The 19,907-nt window shown below is 42.8% G+C and overlaps 2 protein-coding genes across 2 annotated transcripts; one reads left to right on the forward strand and one right to left on the reverse strand.

Annotated features, from left to right (window-relative positions):
- The first annotated feature begins 175 nt into the window (after window positions 1-175).
- On the forward strand, window positions 176-2,605 carry LOC117469072 (tripartite motif-containing protein 16-like). Its single transcript, XM_034113452.1, has one exon. The coding sequence runs from the start codon at window positions 554-556 to the stop codon at window positions 2,222-2,224; it is 1,671 nt and encodes a 556-aa protein (XP_033969343.1). The 5' UTR covers window positions 176-553; the 3' UTR covers window positions 2,225-2,605.
- On the reverse strand, window positions 2,312-19,398 carry LOC117469079 (60S ribosomal protein L3-like). Its single transcript, XM_034113458.1, has 5 exons — window positions 19,385-19,398; window positions 18,987-19,240; window positions 18,484-18,613; window positions 10,203-10,273; window positions 2,312-2,424 (listed from the first exon to the last, which is right to left on the reverse strand). Exons 1-5 carry the CDS (start codon window positions 19,396-19,398, stop codon window positions 2,312-2,314), a joined length of 582 nt encoding a protein of 193 aa, XP_033969349.1.
- Window positions 19,399-19,907: the final 509 nt, after the last annotated feature.

Below are 19,907 nucleotides of genomic sequence, written 5' to 3' on the forward strand. Positions count from 1 at the left end.
ACTCAATGCCATTCTGAAAAGGGCCATAATAAGGAGTACTTTTCATTTGGCTACTTTAAGTATATTTTGATACCAATGAGTAACAGAGTATTTTTACCCCGTAGTATTTCTACTTTTACTTAGTAGAATATCTGAGTACTTCTTACACCACTGCTACCATGAGTGTGGAGCCGTGTGCTACAAAAGCCTGCATTTAAAACAGATATTTTACAGCTGAAGACTGTTTTCAAATGTAGAGCAGGTTGTGAGCGAGGCTCAGTTTGTAAATGAGGAAACAGTTCAGAGTGTCTGCTCTTCCTCCTGGAGTGAGTCAGAGTTTGATAAGCCCTCCCTCTCCTTCCTGCTCTCAGACACAGCCAGCTCCACTCTGTGTTTCCTGGCTCCTCCCCTTCAGATCCACACTGAGGAGGAGGGGTGTAACCAACATGTGGGTAAAGCACAAGAGCTGATAGGCCACATTCACTGCTCACACACGTGCTGTTCAGATCACAGCTCACATAGTTTCAGTTCTCAGGAAGTGAAACTCAGACACTCGCTGCTACTGAGAGGTGAAATGGCGCAGAAAGGAGTTCAGCTGGACCGGGAAATCTTCTCTTGTCCGATCTGTCTGGATCTACTGAAGGATCCGGTGACTACTACCTGTGGACACAGCTACTGCATGAAGTGTATTAAAGGCTTCTGGGACGGAGAGGATGAGAAGAAGATCCACAGCTGCCCTCAGTGCAGGCAGAGCTTCACACCGAGGCCTGTCCTGCTGAAGAACACCATGTTAGCAGCTTTAGTGGAGGAGCTGAAGAAGACTGGACTCCAAGCTGCTCCTGCTGATCTCTGCTATGCTGGAGCTGAAGATGTGGCCTGTGATGTCTGCACTGGGAGGAAACTGAGAGCCTGTAAGTCCTGCCTGCAGTGTCTTATATCTTATTGTGACCAACACCTCCAGTCTCATTATGAATTGCCTGCCTTTAAAAAACACAAGTTGGTGGAGCCCTCCAAGAAGCTCCAGGAGAACATCTGCTCTCGTCACGACGAGGTGATGAAGATGTTCTGCCGCACTGATCAGCAGTGTATCTGTTATCTCTGCTCTGTGGACGAACACAAAGGCCACGACACGGTGTCAGCTGCTGCAGAGAGGACTGAGAGGCAGAGAGAGCTGGAGGGGAGTCGACTAAACATCCAGCAGAGAATCCAGGACAGAGAGAAGGAGGTGAAGCTGCTTCAGCAGGAGGTGGAGGCCGTCAATGGCTCTGCTGATAAAGCAGTGGAGGACAGTGAGAAGATGTTCACTGAGCTGATCCGTCTCATGGAGAAGAGAAGCTCTGATGTGAAGCAGCAGCTCAGATCCCAGCAGAAGAGAGAAGTGAGTCGAGTCAAAGAGCTTCAGGAGAAGCTGGAGCAGGAGATCTCTGAGCTGAAGAGGAGAGACGCTGAGCTGAAGCTGCTGTCTCACACAGAGGATCACAACCAGTTTCTGCACAGCTACCCCTCACTGTCAGCCCTCAGTGAACCTACACACTCCTCCAGCATCAACATCCGTCCTCTGAGCTACTTTGAGGACGTGACGGCGGCCCTGTCAGCAGTCAGAGACAAACTACAGGACGTCCTGAGAGAGGAATGGACAAACGTCTCACCGACTGAAGTGGAGGTTTTACTGTCAGCAGCAGAGCCCACCACCAGAGCTGGGTTCTTAACATATTCACAGGAAGTCACTCTAGATCCAAACACAGCATACAGACGGCTGTTATTATCTGAGGGGAGCAGAAAAGCAACACTCATGAAACAACGTCAGTCTTATTCTAGTCACCCAGACAGATTCACTGATTATGAGCAGGTCCTGAGTAGAGAGAGTCTGACTGGACGTTGTTACTGGGAGGTGGAGCGGAGAGGGGGGATAGTTTGTGTTGCAGTCGCATACAAGAATATCAGCAGAGCAGGGGGGGGGGCTGAATGTTTATTTGGACACAATGACAAATCTTGGTCCTTATTTTGTAGCCAAAACAGGTATTCATTTTGTTACAACCGTATCCTCACTCCCGTCTCAGGTCCTCTGTCCTCCAGAGTAGGAGTGTACCTGGATCACAGAGCAGGTGTTCTGTCCTTCTACAGCATCGTCTCTGAAACCATGACTCTCCTCCACAGAGAGCAGACCACATTCACTCAGCCGCTACATGCTGGGGTTCGGCTTTGTAATCAAGGAGCCACAGCTGAGTTGTGTAACCTGAAATAGCCTGAAGTCATTTGAGGAACTCTTCTACTTCTTAAAGTCACCGTGTGTCCATCAGAGCTGATTGCTCATGTCTTCACTGCACAGAGATCAGCTGTCAATCAAACATGATGGGATGTGCTTGAACATGTTCTCATGAGTTGTTGTAGATGTTGGAGTTCCTTTAGGCGGCGCTCCTTCCTGTCTCTGTTTAGCCATGGAGGCTGATTGAAGAAGGAAATCAAACACATTCAAAGAAAAGTCATTCAAAAGAAAAGCTAACGGGTTGAGTTTGTAATGAATTATGTTTCTATTTTCAAGATGTGAGATGAGTGCCACATTAACACATGTCTGTACTAAATAATATGTTGGGGTTTTACTTAATAAAGAAATAAGAGGACAAAAGTGAAAATCTCAGTCTTTTGTTTTTTAATTATAAAAATATCTCTTTATTTAAAACTTAAACATCGAATGTAAAGTAATAAAAGGTCAAATATATTTTCTTCTTGTTCTTCAGAGAGTGATGAAAACTGCTGCAACACTTTTTAGAGCGTAACACCGGGAGGATGTTGAAACCAGAGCTGAAAAAGGTGTACTTGAACAAGATGAAAAAGCATCTGTTGCTAAGATGTAGCAGGAAATAAATAATGGAGGCTGGAGGCCGTTTCTCTCTCTGGAAGGTATTGAAGCAATATGCTCATTTTCCATTACAAATATTAATATAACATATTTAAAGTATTAAAATGCAATAAAAAGAGGTGTGTCCTCTGCAGCCAGTGGAGTTATTTTATCCAGCACTGATTTTGAGTCATTAGGTCACATGATCTAGAAGTTATTGAAGAAATATGCAAACGTTTCCATCAAAATATTAATAAAACGTATTTAAAGTATTAAAATGCAATAAAAAGAGGTGTGTTCAACAAATGTATGCTCTAGAGTGGATTTGCTTCACATTCACACGATCGGGAAGCTGTCGATTTATTAAAAAAGAACATTTTTGGGAAGTTGTCGATTTATTAAAAAGAACATTGTTCTTGTGTAATTGAAAAGTATTTTGATGGTCCCTAAGTGAAAGCCTCGTTTCGCGGAGAAGATCTCCCCGTCGTAATACAGCCAGCAGCAGGGGAAACTGACGCTGCTGGCTGGTCCGCGAAAGTCTGTTGAATATCCAACCTAAAACTAACTTCACCGCGGTATTAAATTATTGAGGGAGAATTGTCCGGGGCTAAAGAAAAAACACCCGGGGCTTCCGTTATCTCCCTCAAGGTAGGACTCGCGGTTTTATGGTCTTTTCAATGAACCTTGTTGTAGCAAACACCTAGGTGGTGGCTGAAAGCCCCCCCCTCCGCTACGCGCCGTTCGTTAGATGAGGCTGGTTCTATTTAATGAAGAATGGAATTCAAAACACCGGAATTAATTATTTATTTATTTAATATACTGGACAATTCTTGTCTTTACTCTTAACGTCCTTATTGTATTTATTTGAAAGCCCTGTCCTTAATTCTAAGTTTCCAGTGTGCAATAGTTCAGAATATTGTAACACTCCCTGTTCGCCACCAGAGGGCAGCAGCTGACCACGAATGAGCTTCTCCTCTCTGGTTGAAGTCTGCAGACTTGCCTACACAACTCTCCTCTTGGCTTTTCTCTCAATTATTACACAGATTTGACTTAAAAAATCACAGAGTTTATTCCCTTATACAGACTTTGTACTATCTGAATTCTATCTCCGTGTACTACTTCTTTTCTAAGTATGTACTGTGTACAGAGTGGTGTTCTTAAATTATGTTTGCAGTTTTACACACATTTTATCCCCATACAGTCAGGCAGATTTTTATTGTGCGATGTATATTTCAACAGATAGCGTGACTTCCTGAAGCAAGCTTCTACAACCCCCTTACGGCGATTGCGGCTTCAGGCAAGGAGTCGGAACTCAGTCAACAAAATCTCTTTATCGTCACGTTTAATGAGCCTGATGAACCCCACAGCAAGAGTTGTGATGAGATTCGGTCGTTCCAAATAGTTAGTTGGAGGTCGCGTCTCTCTCCTCTTGTATCACCCACAATATAACAATTCTAGCAATTTTATACATGTAAAGCACTACCAAGGCAACCGTATTAATCAATCTTTACTTGACTTACGGGGATTTTAACCCATCTGTTTTTTACGTACTTGCAGTCTTTCTTTTTAGTGAGTTAAGGCACGGGACTTAGCTACCCACCTCTTACAAACACTTTGTGCCTTAGGTACAGGAATGCTCTACCTGACTCTAAGCACTTTCCCAACTAGAATATGTATTGTATTTCCTACCGTGACTAAGAACACTGAGAACGCCGCTGACCACTCTAAAATGTTGTAGTATAATCAATCACAGATTTTTGATAGTCAAAACAGGTGTCTGCTCACCTTTTGTATATAGCGCGCTTGGTGTAGTTGTCAACGGTATCTCGGTATCCTCCCCTGGACTGAATTCCGTCCGCTGGCTCTCGGTGTTCCTTTCTAGAAATCAGCGCTCATCACGTCGCAGGTCATCATTTGTTGTAGCAAACACCTAGGTGGTGGCTGAAAGCCCCCGCCTCCGCTACACGCCGTTCGTTAGATGAGGCTGGTTCTATTTAATGAAGAAAGGAATTCAAAACACCGGAATTAAAGGTTATAACAATAATCTGATTTTACTGGTAAGAAACAAAACACGTATACAAGTTTTACAGAGTACTCCGGACTTCAGGTTTCTACTGCGGTGCGATACAGGTATCGGGACCAGCCAGTCAGCAAACAGGAAGCATTTTACATGCAAAAACAACAGTATTCATATTCATATTTTGGGGCGGAGATGTGTTGACTTCTTCCTTCCCATTTTACTCCGAAGCGAATCAGAGAGTCCGTGGGGAGGAGCTGTGTGAGCTGCTCACTCCCCCAGGTGTTTCTACTGGTTGGATTCACTTCTGGTCGGGTTCAATACAGCGAATCAGAATTCTGACCAGAACGTGAGATTCTGAAGTTCACAAGGGCAGAGTCAATCTTATCTCTGCACCTATATTCACTCCCTTACTTTCCCATGGAATATTTCACATAAACTATTCTTTCTCAGACAATTAAACATTGTGCACAGATATAATGATGCCCAGAAAGAACCTTGAAAAGAATATGTGTGTGTGTGCTGGTGGGAGAAGGTGTATGGGTGTGTAACAGGATCTCTGGGTCAGTGAGTTGTAAGTGAGAATACAATATCTATATATGTGATTACTTAAAACAGTTCAAACAATACATGTTCACTAAAATACAATTCAAAATAATACATGTTTACTTCAATACAGTTTAGAACCATATCTGTTTACTTCAACCTATGGAAGTGTCTCAGGTCAGTTTGGATTTGATTAGGGCGAGGGCAAGATACGTTTTCCCATCATGGAGGGAAACTCTTCAGACATTCAAAGCACGAGACTAGAGGCCTGTACTACGAAGCTGGTTCAACCCAGCGCCATATAGAGAGAGAGTTATGACAGCGGAAGTCCAAAATGCTTGATCGTCACGTGGTTCAGGGAGAGTCAATAGTTCGCCGGAAGTTCGTGGCGGGACATATGAATGCATGATTACCGGAGATAGAACTACGATTTTTGGTAATAAGTAGTGAATAAAGGTCTTGATTTGCAATATTTATACAACATACCGATATGTGTATGTATTTACATCAATATGTTTTAAAAAATAAATAGAATCTGCTAATATTTATGGATAATATTAGGAATAGTGTGAACAGCTAGTTTACTATACATGTTAGGCTGTTGCCTTGGTTAAAGAGCCTGTTGCTGTTGTGTATTGCTTTGAATTATTTAAAACAAATATTATCTTCTTAAACAGGTATGGTAGTCAGGTGCATCACTTCCTAATGTTTATTGATATATTTAGAGGGAGGGGATGACAAGGAATGCTTCAAAATTTAGATTAGATTCATTTCTACCATTTTTTTAATTCATGGTGGTTTCAGTAATCCCATGGTACTTGAGGACATAAGTAATCTAAATGACTAATGTCATCTTTATGACTTTCAGAAAGGACAGGAGACCAACAGGTGACTATCAATGGACTAACAGCAACATGATTATGACGTTAAAAGTGTTGTTTTAGGAACATCCATTGTAAATACATGGAATTCAATAAACATTGAATAGCATGTCATGCAGTTTGTCTGTGCCTTTTCCTCCGTGTTGTCCTGGCATATCGTCTCCACCATGGATTGCTGTGCTGCCTGGGGATGCTCCAATCGCTCAGAGAAAGGAGTAAGAATCAGAATGTACGGCTTCCCCACTGACACAGAGAGGAGGAACAAATGGCTAGCTCAAGTCAGCAGGAGCAATTTAACAATCAAAACAGACAGCCGCAACAAAATATGTGAGGTAATCATATTCAAACACTGCATTTGCACTTTTTCCACAAAACGAAGACCACACCATTGGGAAGCTTAATGTTTGGTTTAATACAAATAACAGGGAAAGGCTTGAAGAACTCTGAGAGTTGAGACTCAGGGTGCAGGGTGAGGGTCTCAGTGCAGGTATTCAGGCTCTATTGAATCCCCCTCTGGTTCTTGTGCTGAAAGAGGGAGGAACAGACAGGAGAAAGGGTTATACACACCTATATAGCACACCTATTGGATGGGAAATTGCCTTGGGGAGATTAGGTGTGGTCTTTGTTTCCAACTGAAGTTATGGAACTTTATTATTTGTGAGTTTAACAAAGTATGACAAATGGCATCAGTAATGGATGTGATATGAATTTGTATAAAGTTGTCTCACATTCTTGGTCGTATTTTACGTACAGTATGTAATGAGTGTATACATGTCCAGTAAGTCCTCCACCTGTAACATCCCTGCCCCTCCACCTGCCATACAGTAGGTTACTAATATACACTAACAAGATTACTTATATAATACAGTGATAGAATACATGTTTAGTATGCTTACTTATATACAACAGTAGTATTACATGTACCTTGTGTTTTCACTCTCACTTTGCCATCATTTCAAAATCAGCTGAGCTGCAACATAATACAGACAGGTAATAATCAACAGAATACACTAAAAACACTCACCCATAAGTTACGTTTTTGTTTACCGTTTGGAAGTCTCAAATATGCACTCTAAATTCATATCAAATAGCTCTCTTCCTTATTATTGTGTAACGTTAACTTTATTATACTAGTTTGTAGGCCTACTCCAAAATGGAGATCGTAATTTCTCCACCTCCACTCATTACAATCACACGTGCCCCAATGTTATATTTAACTAATATTATATTCCTCCACCCCACAAAAAAAGCACGTTTAGAAGCCCTTTTTCTCTAATTCCACAACGTTGGATGAAATAACATTAGAACGGATTAATAGCTGTTCATGGTTAACGTGTGTTGCTAACTTTATCCGGTATCCTAGCCTAATCTGTTATCTGTAAACGTTCCCTAAATCTACTGATTTAGGGATAATCCACTAACATCCTTTAATACACATGTTCATTTGACTCAGATGTGCTGATAATATCTGCAATATAAATCTTTAAACGTCTTCTTACCTTTAAAAGTCCATCACGAACGGTCTATTATGCTGCAACTCTACTGTGTTGCTGGTCGCAAAAGTTCCCCGGAAGTCAGCGGCAAACTAACTTCCGGGAACTATTGACGGCTCCACGATCCGCCATTGCTGTAAAAAAACTGGTCCATTGGAGTGAACGGAGATGTCGTAACTCTTCTATTATACGGCTCTGGTTCAACCTAACCTGGATATGTTTGAGTTAGCCGGTTGGCCCAATCCAAAACATACGCGCTCTCGCTAAGCTGTACTACGACGCTGGTTATCAAGTGGATCGCTCAAGCCAGCCGTGTCCTATCTAGTTAGGTGCGCGTTCACATGAAAGGGGTGGTATCTGGAGCATTCGACCAATCACAAACACGGACAAGCGTACTGACAGCGCAGCGTCATACTTCCTGAATGAAAAGTGAACTTTAATATTAGTCAAATATGAAGTTAAACTTTAAACATCCATGACTTAAACACTTTATCCAGGATCAAAGCCACATAGCTGCACCTGCAAGGTGAATACAGCTGGTAACAGAGAAAGTGTTTGAATGCGTACATTAACAGGTTTATGAAATCACTGCCCCGTCTAAGACACGATCTGACTTTAATTACATTTGACTCCAGTGTTTCGTCAACTTAATGTGTTGCTTAAAATAATACTTCTGCATCCGGTATGTGACACTGTGAGTGTTGCACGGCCAGATACGGCTCAGCTGACTCAGATAAGGAAATATATGATACATTATGTAAGGGATAATGTGCAGCGATGCGGTCATTATGGGGAAAAGAACACCGACAGGCTGATCAGGAGCCCGACGCGAAGCGGAGGGATCTAGATCGGCATGAAGGTGTTCTTCATAATGACCAAGTCGCTGCACATTATCCGCTTATTACACGGCCACATTCTCAACAAAGTAATGATATGACTCCCACTATTAATTGAAATGCTTTTATGGATTTAGAAAATGATTTTATTGATTTAAAAAATAGTTGTATGTATTGATTTAAATTGACATGCATCCGCTAACAAAAATAGTCCGTTGTTACTGTTTGAACTAACGTAGCAACGGCAGGAACTGCTTCGATAGCGTTTTTGAGGAGCTTTTTGATTACAGATTTGAAAACATCGTTGCTTGCTTTAAAAGTAGCACAATTCATTATGTCAAACCTTGGAAAGTATCTAGATATCCCTGCCCTAATGCAAAAGTAACTGGCAACTGAATATGTGTCGCCGTTTGATGTCTATGTCTGGACCGCTGCGTAAAAAAGGAGGGTTTCTGCCCGTTAATTCTCCGCTGTTTTCTTGTCGCTCTTGTCTTGTCAGTTCGAAAAGCAAACTGCATGCAGTTTGCTTTTCAGCCAAACTGTATGCAGTTCAATCGACCGGACTTCTTTCTGCAGATTTGAGCGTCCTTAACAACGGTCATAAATCCTTGACAGCGGTCTGTCTGTTCTGGATTAACAACGTGTCACGTGTTCTGAATTGACCAATCAGAATCGAGTATTCAACTAAACCATGTAATAAGATGTGATATGATATGAATGATAATTGGACACATCTACGTCTGCACTCACAGTGCCGCGGACTGTACTTAATGTTACTCTGATCCGGTTACTTATGTTGTGGCAGATATTTAAGTAAGCTTTCTTAACGCTAATGTTATAATAGTCAGATTGCTCTGAAGATGGGAGGAGGGGATATTCTATTAATGTTCACGTTCACACAGTCAGTTGATTTTTGCCGGCCGTCTTTCCTGCAACGGCAGTTTTTCTGTATTTCCTCTATCCTGTAATATGAATTGATAGCTTTAAACTCCGCACACGGAGCTCTGATTGGTCAGCAGGCGGTGCTTTCACTGAGTTGATCTCTTAGCCTGCAACCTAACCTCCCGAGTAGGTTTGCCGCTCAGCATCAGTTACCATGGAGATCTAGCCCGCTAAAAAGAGAACCAGCGTCGTAGGACTGGAAAGCCTGAGTTTTCCCTGAAGTCAGCCGGCTAAGAGAACATCCTGCTTCGTAGTACAGGCCTCTGGTCTGTTACAAGCAATGTGTTTTTAATAGAGGCGAAGTCTCTCCCTTTCCGGGGGAGATCCATGGGACCTTATTTCGGAAAAAGTATGTATTGAAGTCAATGGAGAGAGAAAGATTATCTTTCGATCCCGTTTGAATTGTGCCACGAATTACACATATGATGTTTGTCAATTTAAAAGATAATTTTGCAAGTCAAAAAAATAAAAATGTGTCGTAAAAATGTGAAGTAACACTTTGTTTTGTGTGAAACCTCTCAATGAACTACATCTCCCGTCTCTCACCACACACCAAGACGGCCGTCACGTTGGCACATTTCACTTCTTTCTTTCAGAATGAGGCGGAAAGTATTAAAAGATGTGAAAATCACTCCAAGTCTGGGCATGTTGAGAGCTGTACATACACACAAGGGGAGTTAGTCGGTTCCACTGGCCAGAGGAGCCCGGAGCTCATCAGGGCACATGTCACCTGAGCGGAGCTGCCACAGGAGGCACCGTAATGTTAAGGCACGAACACACCAGGATGATTATCGGCGTCGGTGGGCGTCAGGCCGACGATGAGCGTTGACACGCCATACTCAGATTGGTGTGTCCCGCACCTTCGGGTCTTTTCAACCGTGCCCACACAGTCGGCCAAAGGCAGTTGGCAAAATAAATCACTCTGGCTGTTCAGCTAGCGAATCAGTGCATGAGAAGCGAAACGGAAGTGAGGGACCCAAAAAAACTAAGAAGGCAAATCTGAGATTTCATTTAAACTGTTAAGCCTGTTTTTCAGGTTTCAGGCTCGAAAATGACATGCCCAAAACAAATGACTATAACTTAACTTCTAAAAGGGTTATATGAATAATTTATTTTATCAAAGCAAGGTTACATCTGTGAGTTGGATGTAGAAGTGTCAGAATCAATATAGATGTTTGTGTCAAGAGTACATTTAGATGGAACATAGTAAAAAAAAGAAAAAGTTAAATTCTTACCTCCGCCTAAAAAAAACAACATTATAGTGAAAACCACCCTTGAATGATGGGATGGTAGACTAAAAGCTTGAGGAATCCAAAGTATAACATAATAAGTACCCTGTATCAAGATTGATGCAAAACAAGTGAAATGTTACCTTTTTAGAGGTTTAGCAAAAAAAAGTCCAGGCAGACTAAACTTTGGGCACATTTGGATACCATCAGTGCCATTTGACCTTTTCCAGGTACCATACTGTAAAAATCATTTTATTATCACTAGGTATTCATTCCATCCAAATACAACTGTTTTTATAAAAAAAAAAAAATGTCCTTACATGTTTATCACCCGACTAACACTTCTAGGAAGGTTTACTTACACAATAAAAATTAGGAAACATAGCATAAATTTGTCTCCAACAGGAGCAGATTTATTTCAAACATAACACACTATACAATAAAACGACGAGATCTTTTTTGTAATAAACACTCGCAAAACGTAGTCGGAGGAGTGCCACGCCTTGAAACAGTTCTTTCTTGAAGTGAAGCACAGAGGGACCTGGCAGTGCAGTACACAGGTGTCTTCACCGTTTTGTTGCCAGCATTAGAGCACTTCCTGCAGTACCTCCTGACCGTGGTGGCATCTTCCTCATAATACGAGGGCAAGCATGTGAGTGAGGGGGAGTGGTGGTGGTGCTGCAGGGTCTTCACCCATCATTTCTGCAGCCAGCTTCTCCCTGAAGGACTTCTGGGTGTGTGGCTTCGTCCTGCCGGGGTCACCCCTCATCTTGTGCAGCTCCTTGTGGAGAAGGAAGCTGTTCACCACTGCAATGTCCAGACAATGGTAAAAAAAAAAAGTCTTGTACCATTTCATTGTTTTGTGGTGAACGCTGTAGTATCCAATCAAAGCATCGGACACATCCACGCCGCCCATGCTTCTGTTGTAGTCCACCACAGCGTCAGGAACGGTAACAGTCTTAGTCTGCCACACACACCACGCTCTTTCACGTTCCGTCTGACCGCTGATGGCTGCATGCACATGGTCACTTCACGGCTGTCCATCCACTTTACAAACAGGAGCTTGCTTCTCCAACGCAGATCTCCCCTTTCAGCCTTTTTCGGAAGGTCGTTCAACTCAGTCTGTGGAAAACCAACCAACTCGATTTTTTCGAATGGTCCCACAACAGCCAATGTTTTTTGTGAACAAATCCCCAAAGAGGGCAGGTCTTGTGTAAAAGTTGTCCACAGAGTGTGTAGCCCGCACCGAGCAGAGGGAAAGGCAGGAGGTCCATCACGGAGGTGTAGCTGAGTCCCTGGCCTGAGAAGAACGCACTCTTCCCTGTGTACACAAAGAAGTTCCATGTGTATGCCGTGGAGGAATCTGCCAGCACAAACAGCTTGTAACCCCACTTTGTTGGCTTATCCTTCATGTACTGCTTCATGCTGATGGGGGCTTTGGAGGCGACCATCCTGGTGCAGACGTCCGGCGTCGTAGCTTAGATGTTGATGGCTCTGGGGCAGCTGTATGCTGATCTGATGTTGATGGCTGTGATCCAGAAGCCATATCATACTCGTCTTCATCACTGTGAAAACAAATGTGGAAAAAACAAAATCGATTACTTTACTCTTGCAAAAATGTAACTCAAATCAGAAATAATTCCTCTAAAACAGCAGAACATCCATTTTGCGTGAGTGAAATAACAGTACATCACTCACAATGCATGCCCTGTAAATTCCGTGAGACTGGGTTGACATACAATACAGCTTTATTTATATACTGCCGTGTTATAGTCACGAAATACAATTAATATTCATGTTAACACGATTTTCCCATTGTTTTCTTGTCTCAGAACGATTTCTCTAGAACAACAAAGCGGCGTCCATTTTGTAGATTGCGAGTGTGGAATTACTATAGATGAATACTATTACACCAAATGCATGCAAACAGAGAGAGTACATACCTTTCCCGAAGTTCATAATCAGGGTCCAATTCTGGCTGGAGTAGATCATCATCTGACGAAGAGTCAGCGAACATCATTTCCACGGCCTCTTCGGTGTTATACTTCTTATTTCTGGCTGCCATTATTTGCTCAAATAAGTCCTAAAAGCAAAGAAATCCTAGTCCTTGTAATATTATGTTCTGTTGCCTGCTGTCGTCTCTGTCGTCTCTGTCGTCTCTGTGCTCTCTGATCGCTGCTGTGGTGCTGCTGCGTCATGCAATAGACGTAGTGCGTAAAGTAGCCGGAGCTAGCATAATTTATACTACGCAGGATCCTATCTCTGGAACCCATTGGTCGATTTGGGTGATTGACACCTTTTTTGAAACGTTAGAGCCAATAGAATCGAGTGGCATTTCCTAAATCCGTCTTAACATTTACGTTGAGGAGGGAGAGGTTTGCGTAAACAGCATGTGCGACAGCATTAGCCCCGGACTGCTAAACTTTATACCTACTCTGCTGCCATGAATGTAATGCTGGATTATCAGGAACAATTCTAAAGTGACTAAGAGACATTGGATTAACCTTGAGCAGCGTTTTTATTCCCTTGAACACGACTTTTGATCACAAAACAGCAACGGTAAGACATCATTATTGTTATGGTTTTGAAAACTGTTGTTGTTTTCTTGCTCTGTTCTGGGTGCTAGCTCAGTGAGTTCTGGTCGTGCAGTGATGAGACTTATACCAATGGAATCTGTGGAGTCTCAGCTTTTAGATGATATGTCGTGTGCAGAAAATATGAAGTTTTAAAGATCGTTTTTTCTAGTTATCACCGGAAGTAGCATTAGCCCGTTTTCGCTAAGGGCTCATTTGGACGCTTCTTGTGAGACTTGTGTTTTGTTTCGGTAAAAATGGCTCTCATCGGCAGGTAGCCGAGTTTCTTCCCGTTAATTGAGTGCGACACATTCAAAGGTTTTTAAATATTGAGAAGCCCCCAGACGCTGTCTCCTGCAGTGATGCGTTTTTCTGCCCGGGGGCTTAACAGGTTAACTCCAGCTCTCGACAGAGGTTGGGGAAAGCCCCATGAGCTTCTGGCTGTAGAGTGAAAATGGAACACACGCTATTTGTTGTTTGTTTATATCACGCAGTCTGTTCTTCTTCTCTCGGTGTATCACGCAGTCTGTCTTCCGGTTGTTGCCTCTTTTGAATGACGAATACACACTACCGCCGCCTGCTGGTAAGGACAGTTATTGCCACTCACGCATGCGCAGTTCGTACGTGCTTCTTTGGTCCGTCTGTGTCAGTTCTTTGTTGTCAGATTGGTGTGTCCGGGCCTTTAGACTGATGCGGCTTTCACACCGGCGCTTTTCACTTTCTAGCTCCAAGCGAGAGCTTTTCTGGTTCAGCTCCCGTTTCCCTTTTCAGCTCCCGCTCTGTTCACACCGCTCACACCGCTCAAGAGCCGGGATGGTACTGCGTCATTGCCTCATCGTTTGCGTCATGACGTAACCGTTTACGTGCCTGCTTCATAAAACCCAAACCGCGCGGAAATCACAACAACAATGGCCGATTGTATTGAAGCGCTGTTCGCTGTGGTTATCCTCTTACGAAACGAAATGGAAGGCATCGGACGACTTTACAAGGGACGACTTTACTTGGAACTTTACAAACATCACATGGGAAATGCAAGACTTCTTTGTGGTCTTCAGGATCTACTTGAACAACGATTCCGTAGGAAACGGAAGGTAAATATACGTCCTATTCGATGGCGTTAAAGCTAGCTGTTGTTAGCCTCTGCATGCGCCAAGCTCAAAATACCCAGTTTTGCAGCATTAATTACTATGGTATAACATTAAAACGGATTCTCAATGTTATTTCCACAGATCATGTTGAAGCTGGTCGCGTGTTATTTGGACACAGCCCAGATCTTCCGATTGGTGGAACACCATTGCTTCAGACTTCTCCCCTCAGCAATTCATGCAGAATTTCCGAGTGTCCAGGGACTCCTTTGAGTACATCTGCAACCAGCTCGGCTGCGTTTTGGGGAGAAGAAACACAAATTACCGTCGGTGTATAACCACTAAAAAACGGGTTGCAATTGCCCTCTGGAAGCTGGCCACCGGCGGAGAATACAGGACCATCAGCCATCTTTTCGGGGTAGGCCTAAGCACCGTTGGCGTCTGTGTTCAGGATTTCTGCAGGGCAACCATGGAAGTTCTGCTTCCACTACATATCAAATTCCCTAATGTGGAGAAGTTGGTGGAAATGGCCACTTTTTTCAACAACCGTTGCAGAGCACCACAGTGTGTTGGTGCAATAGATGGAAGCCACATCCCTATTTTAGCACCAGAAAATTATCCCAAGGACTATTATAACAGAAAAGGATGGCATTCTGTTGTTCTACAGGCTGTTGTTGATGGCAGGGGGATGTTCTGGGATGTGTGTGTTGGTGACCCAGGTAGTGTACATGATGCTAGAGTGCTAAAACAATCCAATCTTTGGGTGGCTATCAGTGATGGAGTGTTGCTAGGCCAAAACAAAATGACCATCTCTGGCTGTGATGTGGGACATTACCTGATTGGTGACCCAGCCTATCCAATGCAAAGATGGCTGATGAAACCATTTTCGGACACCGGGAGACTGACCCCTGAACAGCACACCTACAATTACAGGCTGAGCAGTGCACGGTCGGTTGTTGAGATGGCTTTTGGAAGGCTAAAAGGAAGATGGAGGTGCCTCCTAAAAAGGAACGACAGTGAGCTGGAGCTCACCAAAATAATGACAGTGACTTGCTGTGTACTACACAACATATGTGAGGAACATAGCGACAACTTCACTGAATATTGCCATGAAGTTGTGTACAACCAACCCCTTTACACCCCTTTCCAGAGAACGGTAGACAAGGAGCTGACGTTAGATCTGCATTGGAATATTTCAACATGGGGGACCACTAATATTACTGCAGTTAAACCTGTTTTGTATCATGCCTCTTACAATAAAATCACTGGATCAGACTTGAATTGTGTTTTCTTTTGTATACAAATCACAGAATGTAGATAAACAGGTATGAACAATATTCTTATAAATAGTGCATACCCAAAAGGTTTAGACCAGGGGTCTCCAACCTTTCTTCACCTGAGAGCTACATTTATTCACATAGTCATAGGTTGAATTAAGCTACTTTTGTAAACATGTGAAATTGCAATCCCCAAAGCTTATCAAAAATCAATACTTCTCATTAAGGTCAAAGACAACGACAATTTCTCACATTATGGCCCACATACAGTAAGTACATCACTGAAAATTCACATAAATGTCCAAGAGAAAAATAAAATGTTATAAGACTTGACTTGTTTATTTTACATACAAATCAAAGAATGTATGAACAATATTCTTATAAAAATAGTGCATACCCAAAAGGTTTAGACCAGGGGTCTCCAACCTTTCTTCACCTGAGAGCTACATTTATTCACATAGCACTCATCGGTTGAATTAAGCTACTTTTGTAAACGTGTGAAATTGCAATACCCAAAGCGTATCAAAATAAAAATAAAATGTGTGTGAGTGTGTGCAGTCACCTGAGCTGCTGTGCAGATACAGCTGTGCTCAACATTCATCAGGGATTGGTTGCTCTCTCTTTGGATGTGTTATGAACAATTTAGTGCTAACCTCAGCTTTATGTCATTACATTTGTGCTGGGTAAGGGCACAGTACATTTGAGTGTTTCCTTCACTTAGATTTATGTCAGTATTTTATATCCTAACTTCTTTCTAAAGAGAAATAGGAATAAAATAAGTGTGCCTTGCTCCAGCTTGACAATGACACATTTATTTTCGATAACACAGCTAACGATTCCATTTAGCATCATTTTGTTTAAAGAATGCATGGCAGAATCAGACTTAGCATACAAGTAGTCATACTTGTCATCTACCACTGTTTTAGTTCAGTGTTTTATCATAGTGACATTAGCTAGTTTGCAGTGGATCACTGAAAAAATAGAATGTAATAAGACATGACTTTTGACTTATGTTTATTTTACATACAAATCAAAGAATCAGAAGTATGGACAATATCTGTACTGTATATTATATAATAAAGAGTATTTAAAAAAGAATGTATACAAAGTATTCACAAAAAAGTGTGGAGAACATACTGTATATACTATAACTAAGTGTATTTAAAAAAGAATGTACACAAAAGGGGCATGAACAATGGAGATACAAAAATAAGGTCATTGTTTGCTGTTGGCCTCCATCACATTCACCATCCTGTCTAACAAGCCAAGCTTGTGGCTGTCCTGCTCGGCCTTTGCGATTCTGGCGAGTCCGTCGATCCGGCTCTGCTCGATTCTGCTCTGTGACGTTGAAGATCCGTAGGAACTCAGCATTGCCGTTCTGCACCTCCTGAAGCATCGCCCGGCTATGCTCCAGTAGCTCTTCGTCCCTGGCGTCACTCCTCTCCATTAACGGGACAAGGCCAGATGACGAATCCCGCTTCCTTTTAACTACAAAGGGAAAAATAATAATGAGGTCAACACCGTGTTCATGGCATTCTATGAGGTGTAAATTATATACTGTGTAATTAAATGTTTTATTGTTATTATGGCTGCAGTTGCATAACTTGAACAACTACTACAATGACAATGCCATGATAAATGGCAACAGGGAACAGTATTACCATTATGACCACTGTAAACCTTACCCTGTTTGTTACGGCCCACTGGCTGGGTTAGGGTCACCAGAGATTCCTGGGAAGAGCTGCTTGTTGTGGCAAGAGACCCACGCATGTGCACGGGCGAGCTACACGCCGACGGTGGTGGTTCCGACTCACTGCACGCCAAACGAGATATGCCTGTAAACACAATATAAACACAATGAACAAAAGTAGCCCTTCAACAAATCATACATCGTTAGTGAGAAGAAAGAAGATACATTGGAGGCGTTCGCTGTCTTTGCCATGGGGATACCTTTGTTTATTATTGTTAGCATTAGCATGCTAGCGCATGGGTGCCCACCCGGTAGCTGTAGTAGGTAAACTTTAGCTATTATTGCCAGGTCTGTCTATAGCTACATGGTTTAGTTTATGTTGTAAAACAAAAAGGCACAAATCAGTAATGCATAACTCACCAGCATTAAATGACTCGTCCTCCAACCCAATTGACGAGAGACAAAGCGAATTCACGGTGGATCCCACACCACTCGTCGGTCTGTCTCCGAGGACCGAGTTTAGCAAGTCAAAATGTGGACTTGTTTTCGGACGACCGCTGCCACTCCGTCCGAGCTCTTTCTTTTGGTCCGGATAATCCTTCTTCAGTTTTTTCAATTTGTTGCTAATTTGTAAAATGCTACGGTCATAACCAGCGGACGCCATCTCTCTCTTCAATTGTTGCAGAATGGCTTTGGCCCGCGTGCTCCCCTCCAGCTTCCTCTGTACCTCTTCGGAAGACCAGATTGCCACTAGGTAGCTGGTCTCTTCAGTGGACCACTGCTGCTTATTCTGTGTTTTGAGGTCTTCCATCGTTGTGTACAAACTGGATAAAACGCAGGCATTTTGTTGTTCAGGAGGTTGACCATGAGAGACGTAAGCGACGCCGCGTCATAGCTCCAAAGCTCTTGCCTCGAGACCGACAATTTTTTGGAGCTGGAAGTGAACCACATTCCGGAGCTATGACGCGCCGCCGCTGCGGTGTGAACAGGAAAAAGCGCCGGTGTGAAAGGGGCATCAGTGAAAACACAGGTCTATAATTTTCACTGGGCAACTAACTGCTTCAATGAGGCATTTAAATGTATTGTAGCAACTCACCAGTTCCTGTAGAATCGACGCTTGCACTTGAAGGAACGCAGGCCACGGGGTGTGCTGACGTAACTAATAACAATCATGGGAGGGGTCTCAAGAATGGTCACAGCCTCAACCACTTCCTTCTTGTTCACCTCTGCAATAGAAAATAGTTTAGATATGAAGAACTTTCCTAGACTTATGACAGCAGTAGTATTTATTATATGGTATAGACTGCGCTCAGTGCTCGACATTCATCAAGGGGTATAAAACCCATTATGTCCGCCCGTCGAGGGGATCATCACAGGCAGTATTGAGGTCATCACAGTATTGAGTATTTTATGCAATGGGCGGAAAGCTTTTTTTTTCTCTCCAATTCCATTATGAAATGTCCATTTCTACATCACAGCTGAATCTTTGGACTGACAGACATCTCAATTGTTTTTCAGAAACTGGGCTGTTTTAGCCCAAATAATTGATCTATAATAGTTAGTTGCAAATTCATTTAAAATTAAACTCAGTCCACTCACTTGAGCCAGGTCGGTCGACCTCGCGGACGATGTGGGTCATGCCGGCCTTGTAGCCCAGGAAGGCGGTCAGGTGCACGGGCTTGGTGGGGTCATCCTTGGGGAAGCTCTTCGCCTTACCACGATGATGACTCCTCTTGCGGGGCAAGAAGCCCAGGGACCCGTGGCGGGGAGCCGAAAATGTACGGTGAGACTGGAGGGAGGAAAGAGTAAAGTTAGCCGGTTCATCCGCAGAGCTAACTGTGTATAAGTGCGGCCTAGCTCAACATTCAGCATAGAGGGTCTGAAATACAGCATGGTCGTATTTGGAATAACGCAAGTAAGTAGAAATGCGTTCCAATACAATAGTGGACAAGTTTAAAATCTGCGTTAGAATACAGGTCAATGTAATTAAAGTTAACCATGCTGTTAGCATGGCTAGCTTAACATGTGCACGCTTGTCGGACACCAAAAGGAAGACGCGGAAACTGTTAACACAAATATATGCATGCTATTGGTATACATTTTTCGTAAAAGAAAACCAATGTTCTTAAACTTAATAAATACAACTGGGCTCAGAGCCAGATGTCTCCAGAGAGTGAACAGGGAGCAAGCACAGACAGCCACTGCTCCCCTGCCTCTATGGGGTCACTATAGCACTGGAATGGAACCAACAGCTCATACTGAAGAAGAGCCAGATTACCAACAGTGCGGAGAAAAGATCCATTGAAACCAGATTTGACATCCGTCAGGATTATTGTAGAATATGTCGTTTAAAAAAGGGAATTACTCAAGTATAAATAGAGTAGCGGCCTTCATTGACTGCCATTTTGAAAGCAGCCGGTGTAGTTAAGTGTAAATACTAAAACAATGAAAACAAATATATCCATTCTAGACCGGGAAACCTTCTCTTGTCAGATCTGTCTGGATCTACTGAAGGATCCG

The sequence above is a fragment of the Trematomus bernacchii genome, unplaced genomic scaffold, assembly GCF_902827165.1.
Source record: "Trematomus bernacchii unplaced genomic scaffold, fTreBer1.1, whole genome shotgun sequence".
Taxonomy (NCBI): Eukaryota; Metazoa; Chordata; class Actinopteri; order Perciformes; family Nototheniidae; genus Trematomus; species Trematomus bernacchii.

Excerpts from the sequence above, each read along its gene's own strand:
- LOC117469072 (XM_034113452.1), top strand. The coding sequence starts at position 554 with ATGGCGCAGAAAGGAGTTCAGCTGGACCGGGAAATCTTCTCTTGTCCG.
- LOC117469079 (XM_034113458.1), bottom strand. Across the intron at positions 18,614-18,986 it reads GGTCGACCGACCTGGCTCAA|AGGTGAACAAGAAGGAAGTG; the intron begins GTGAGTGGACTG and ends TTTCTATTGCAG. Across the intron at positions 10,274-18,483 it reads CGTCGATTCTACAGGAACTG|CTCCGCTCAGGTGACATGTG; the intron begins GTGAGTTGCTAC and ends CTCCTGTGGCAG.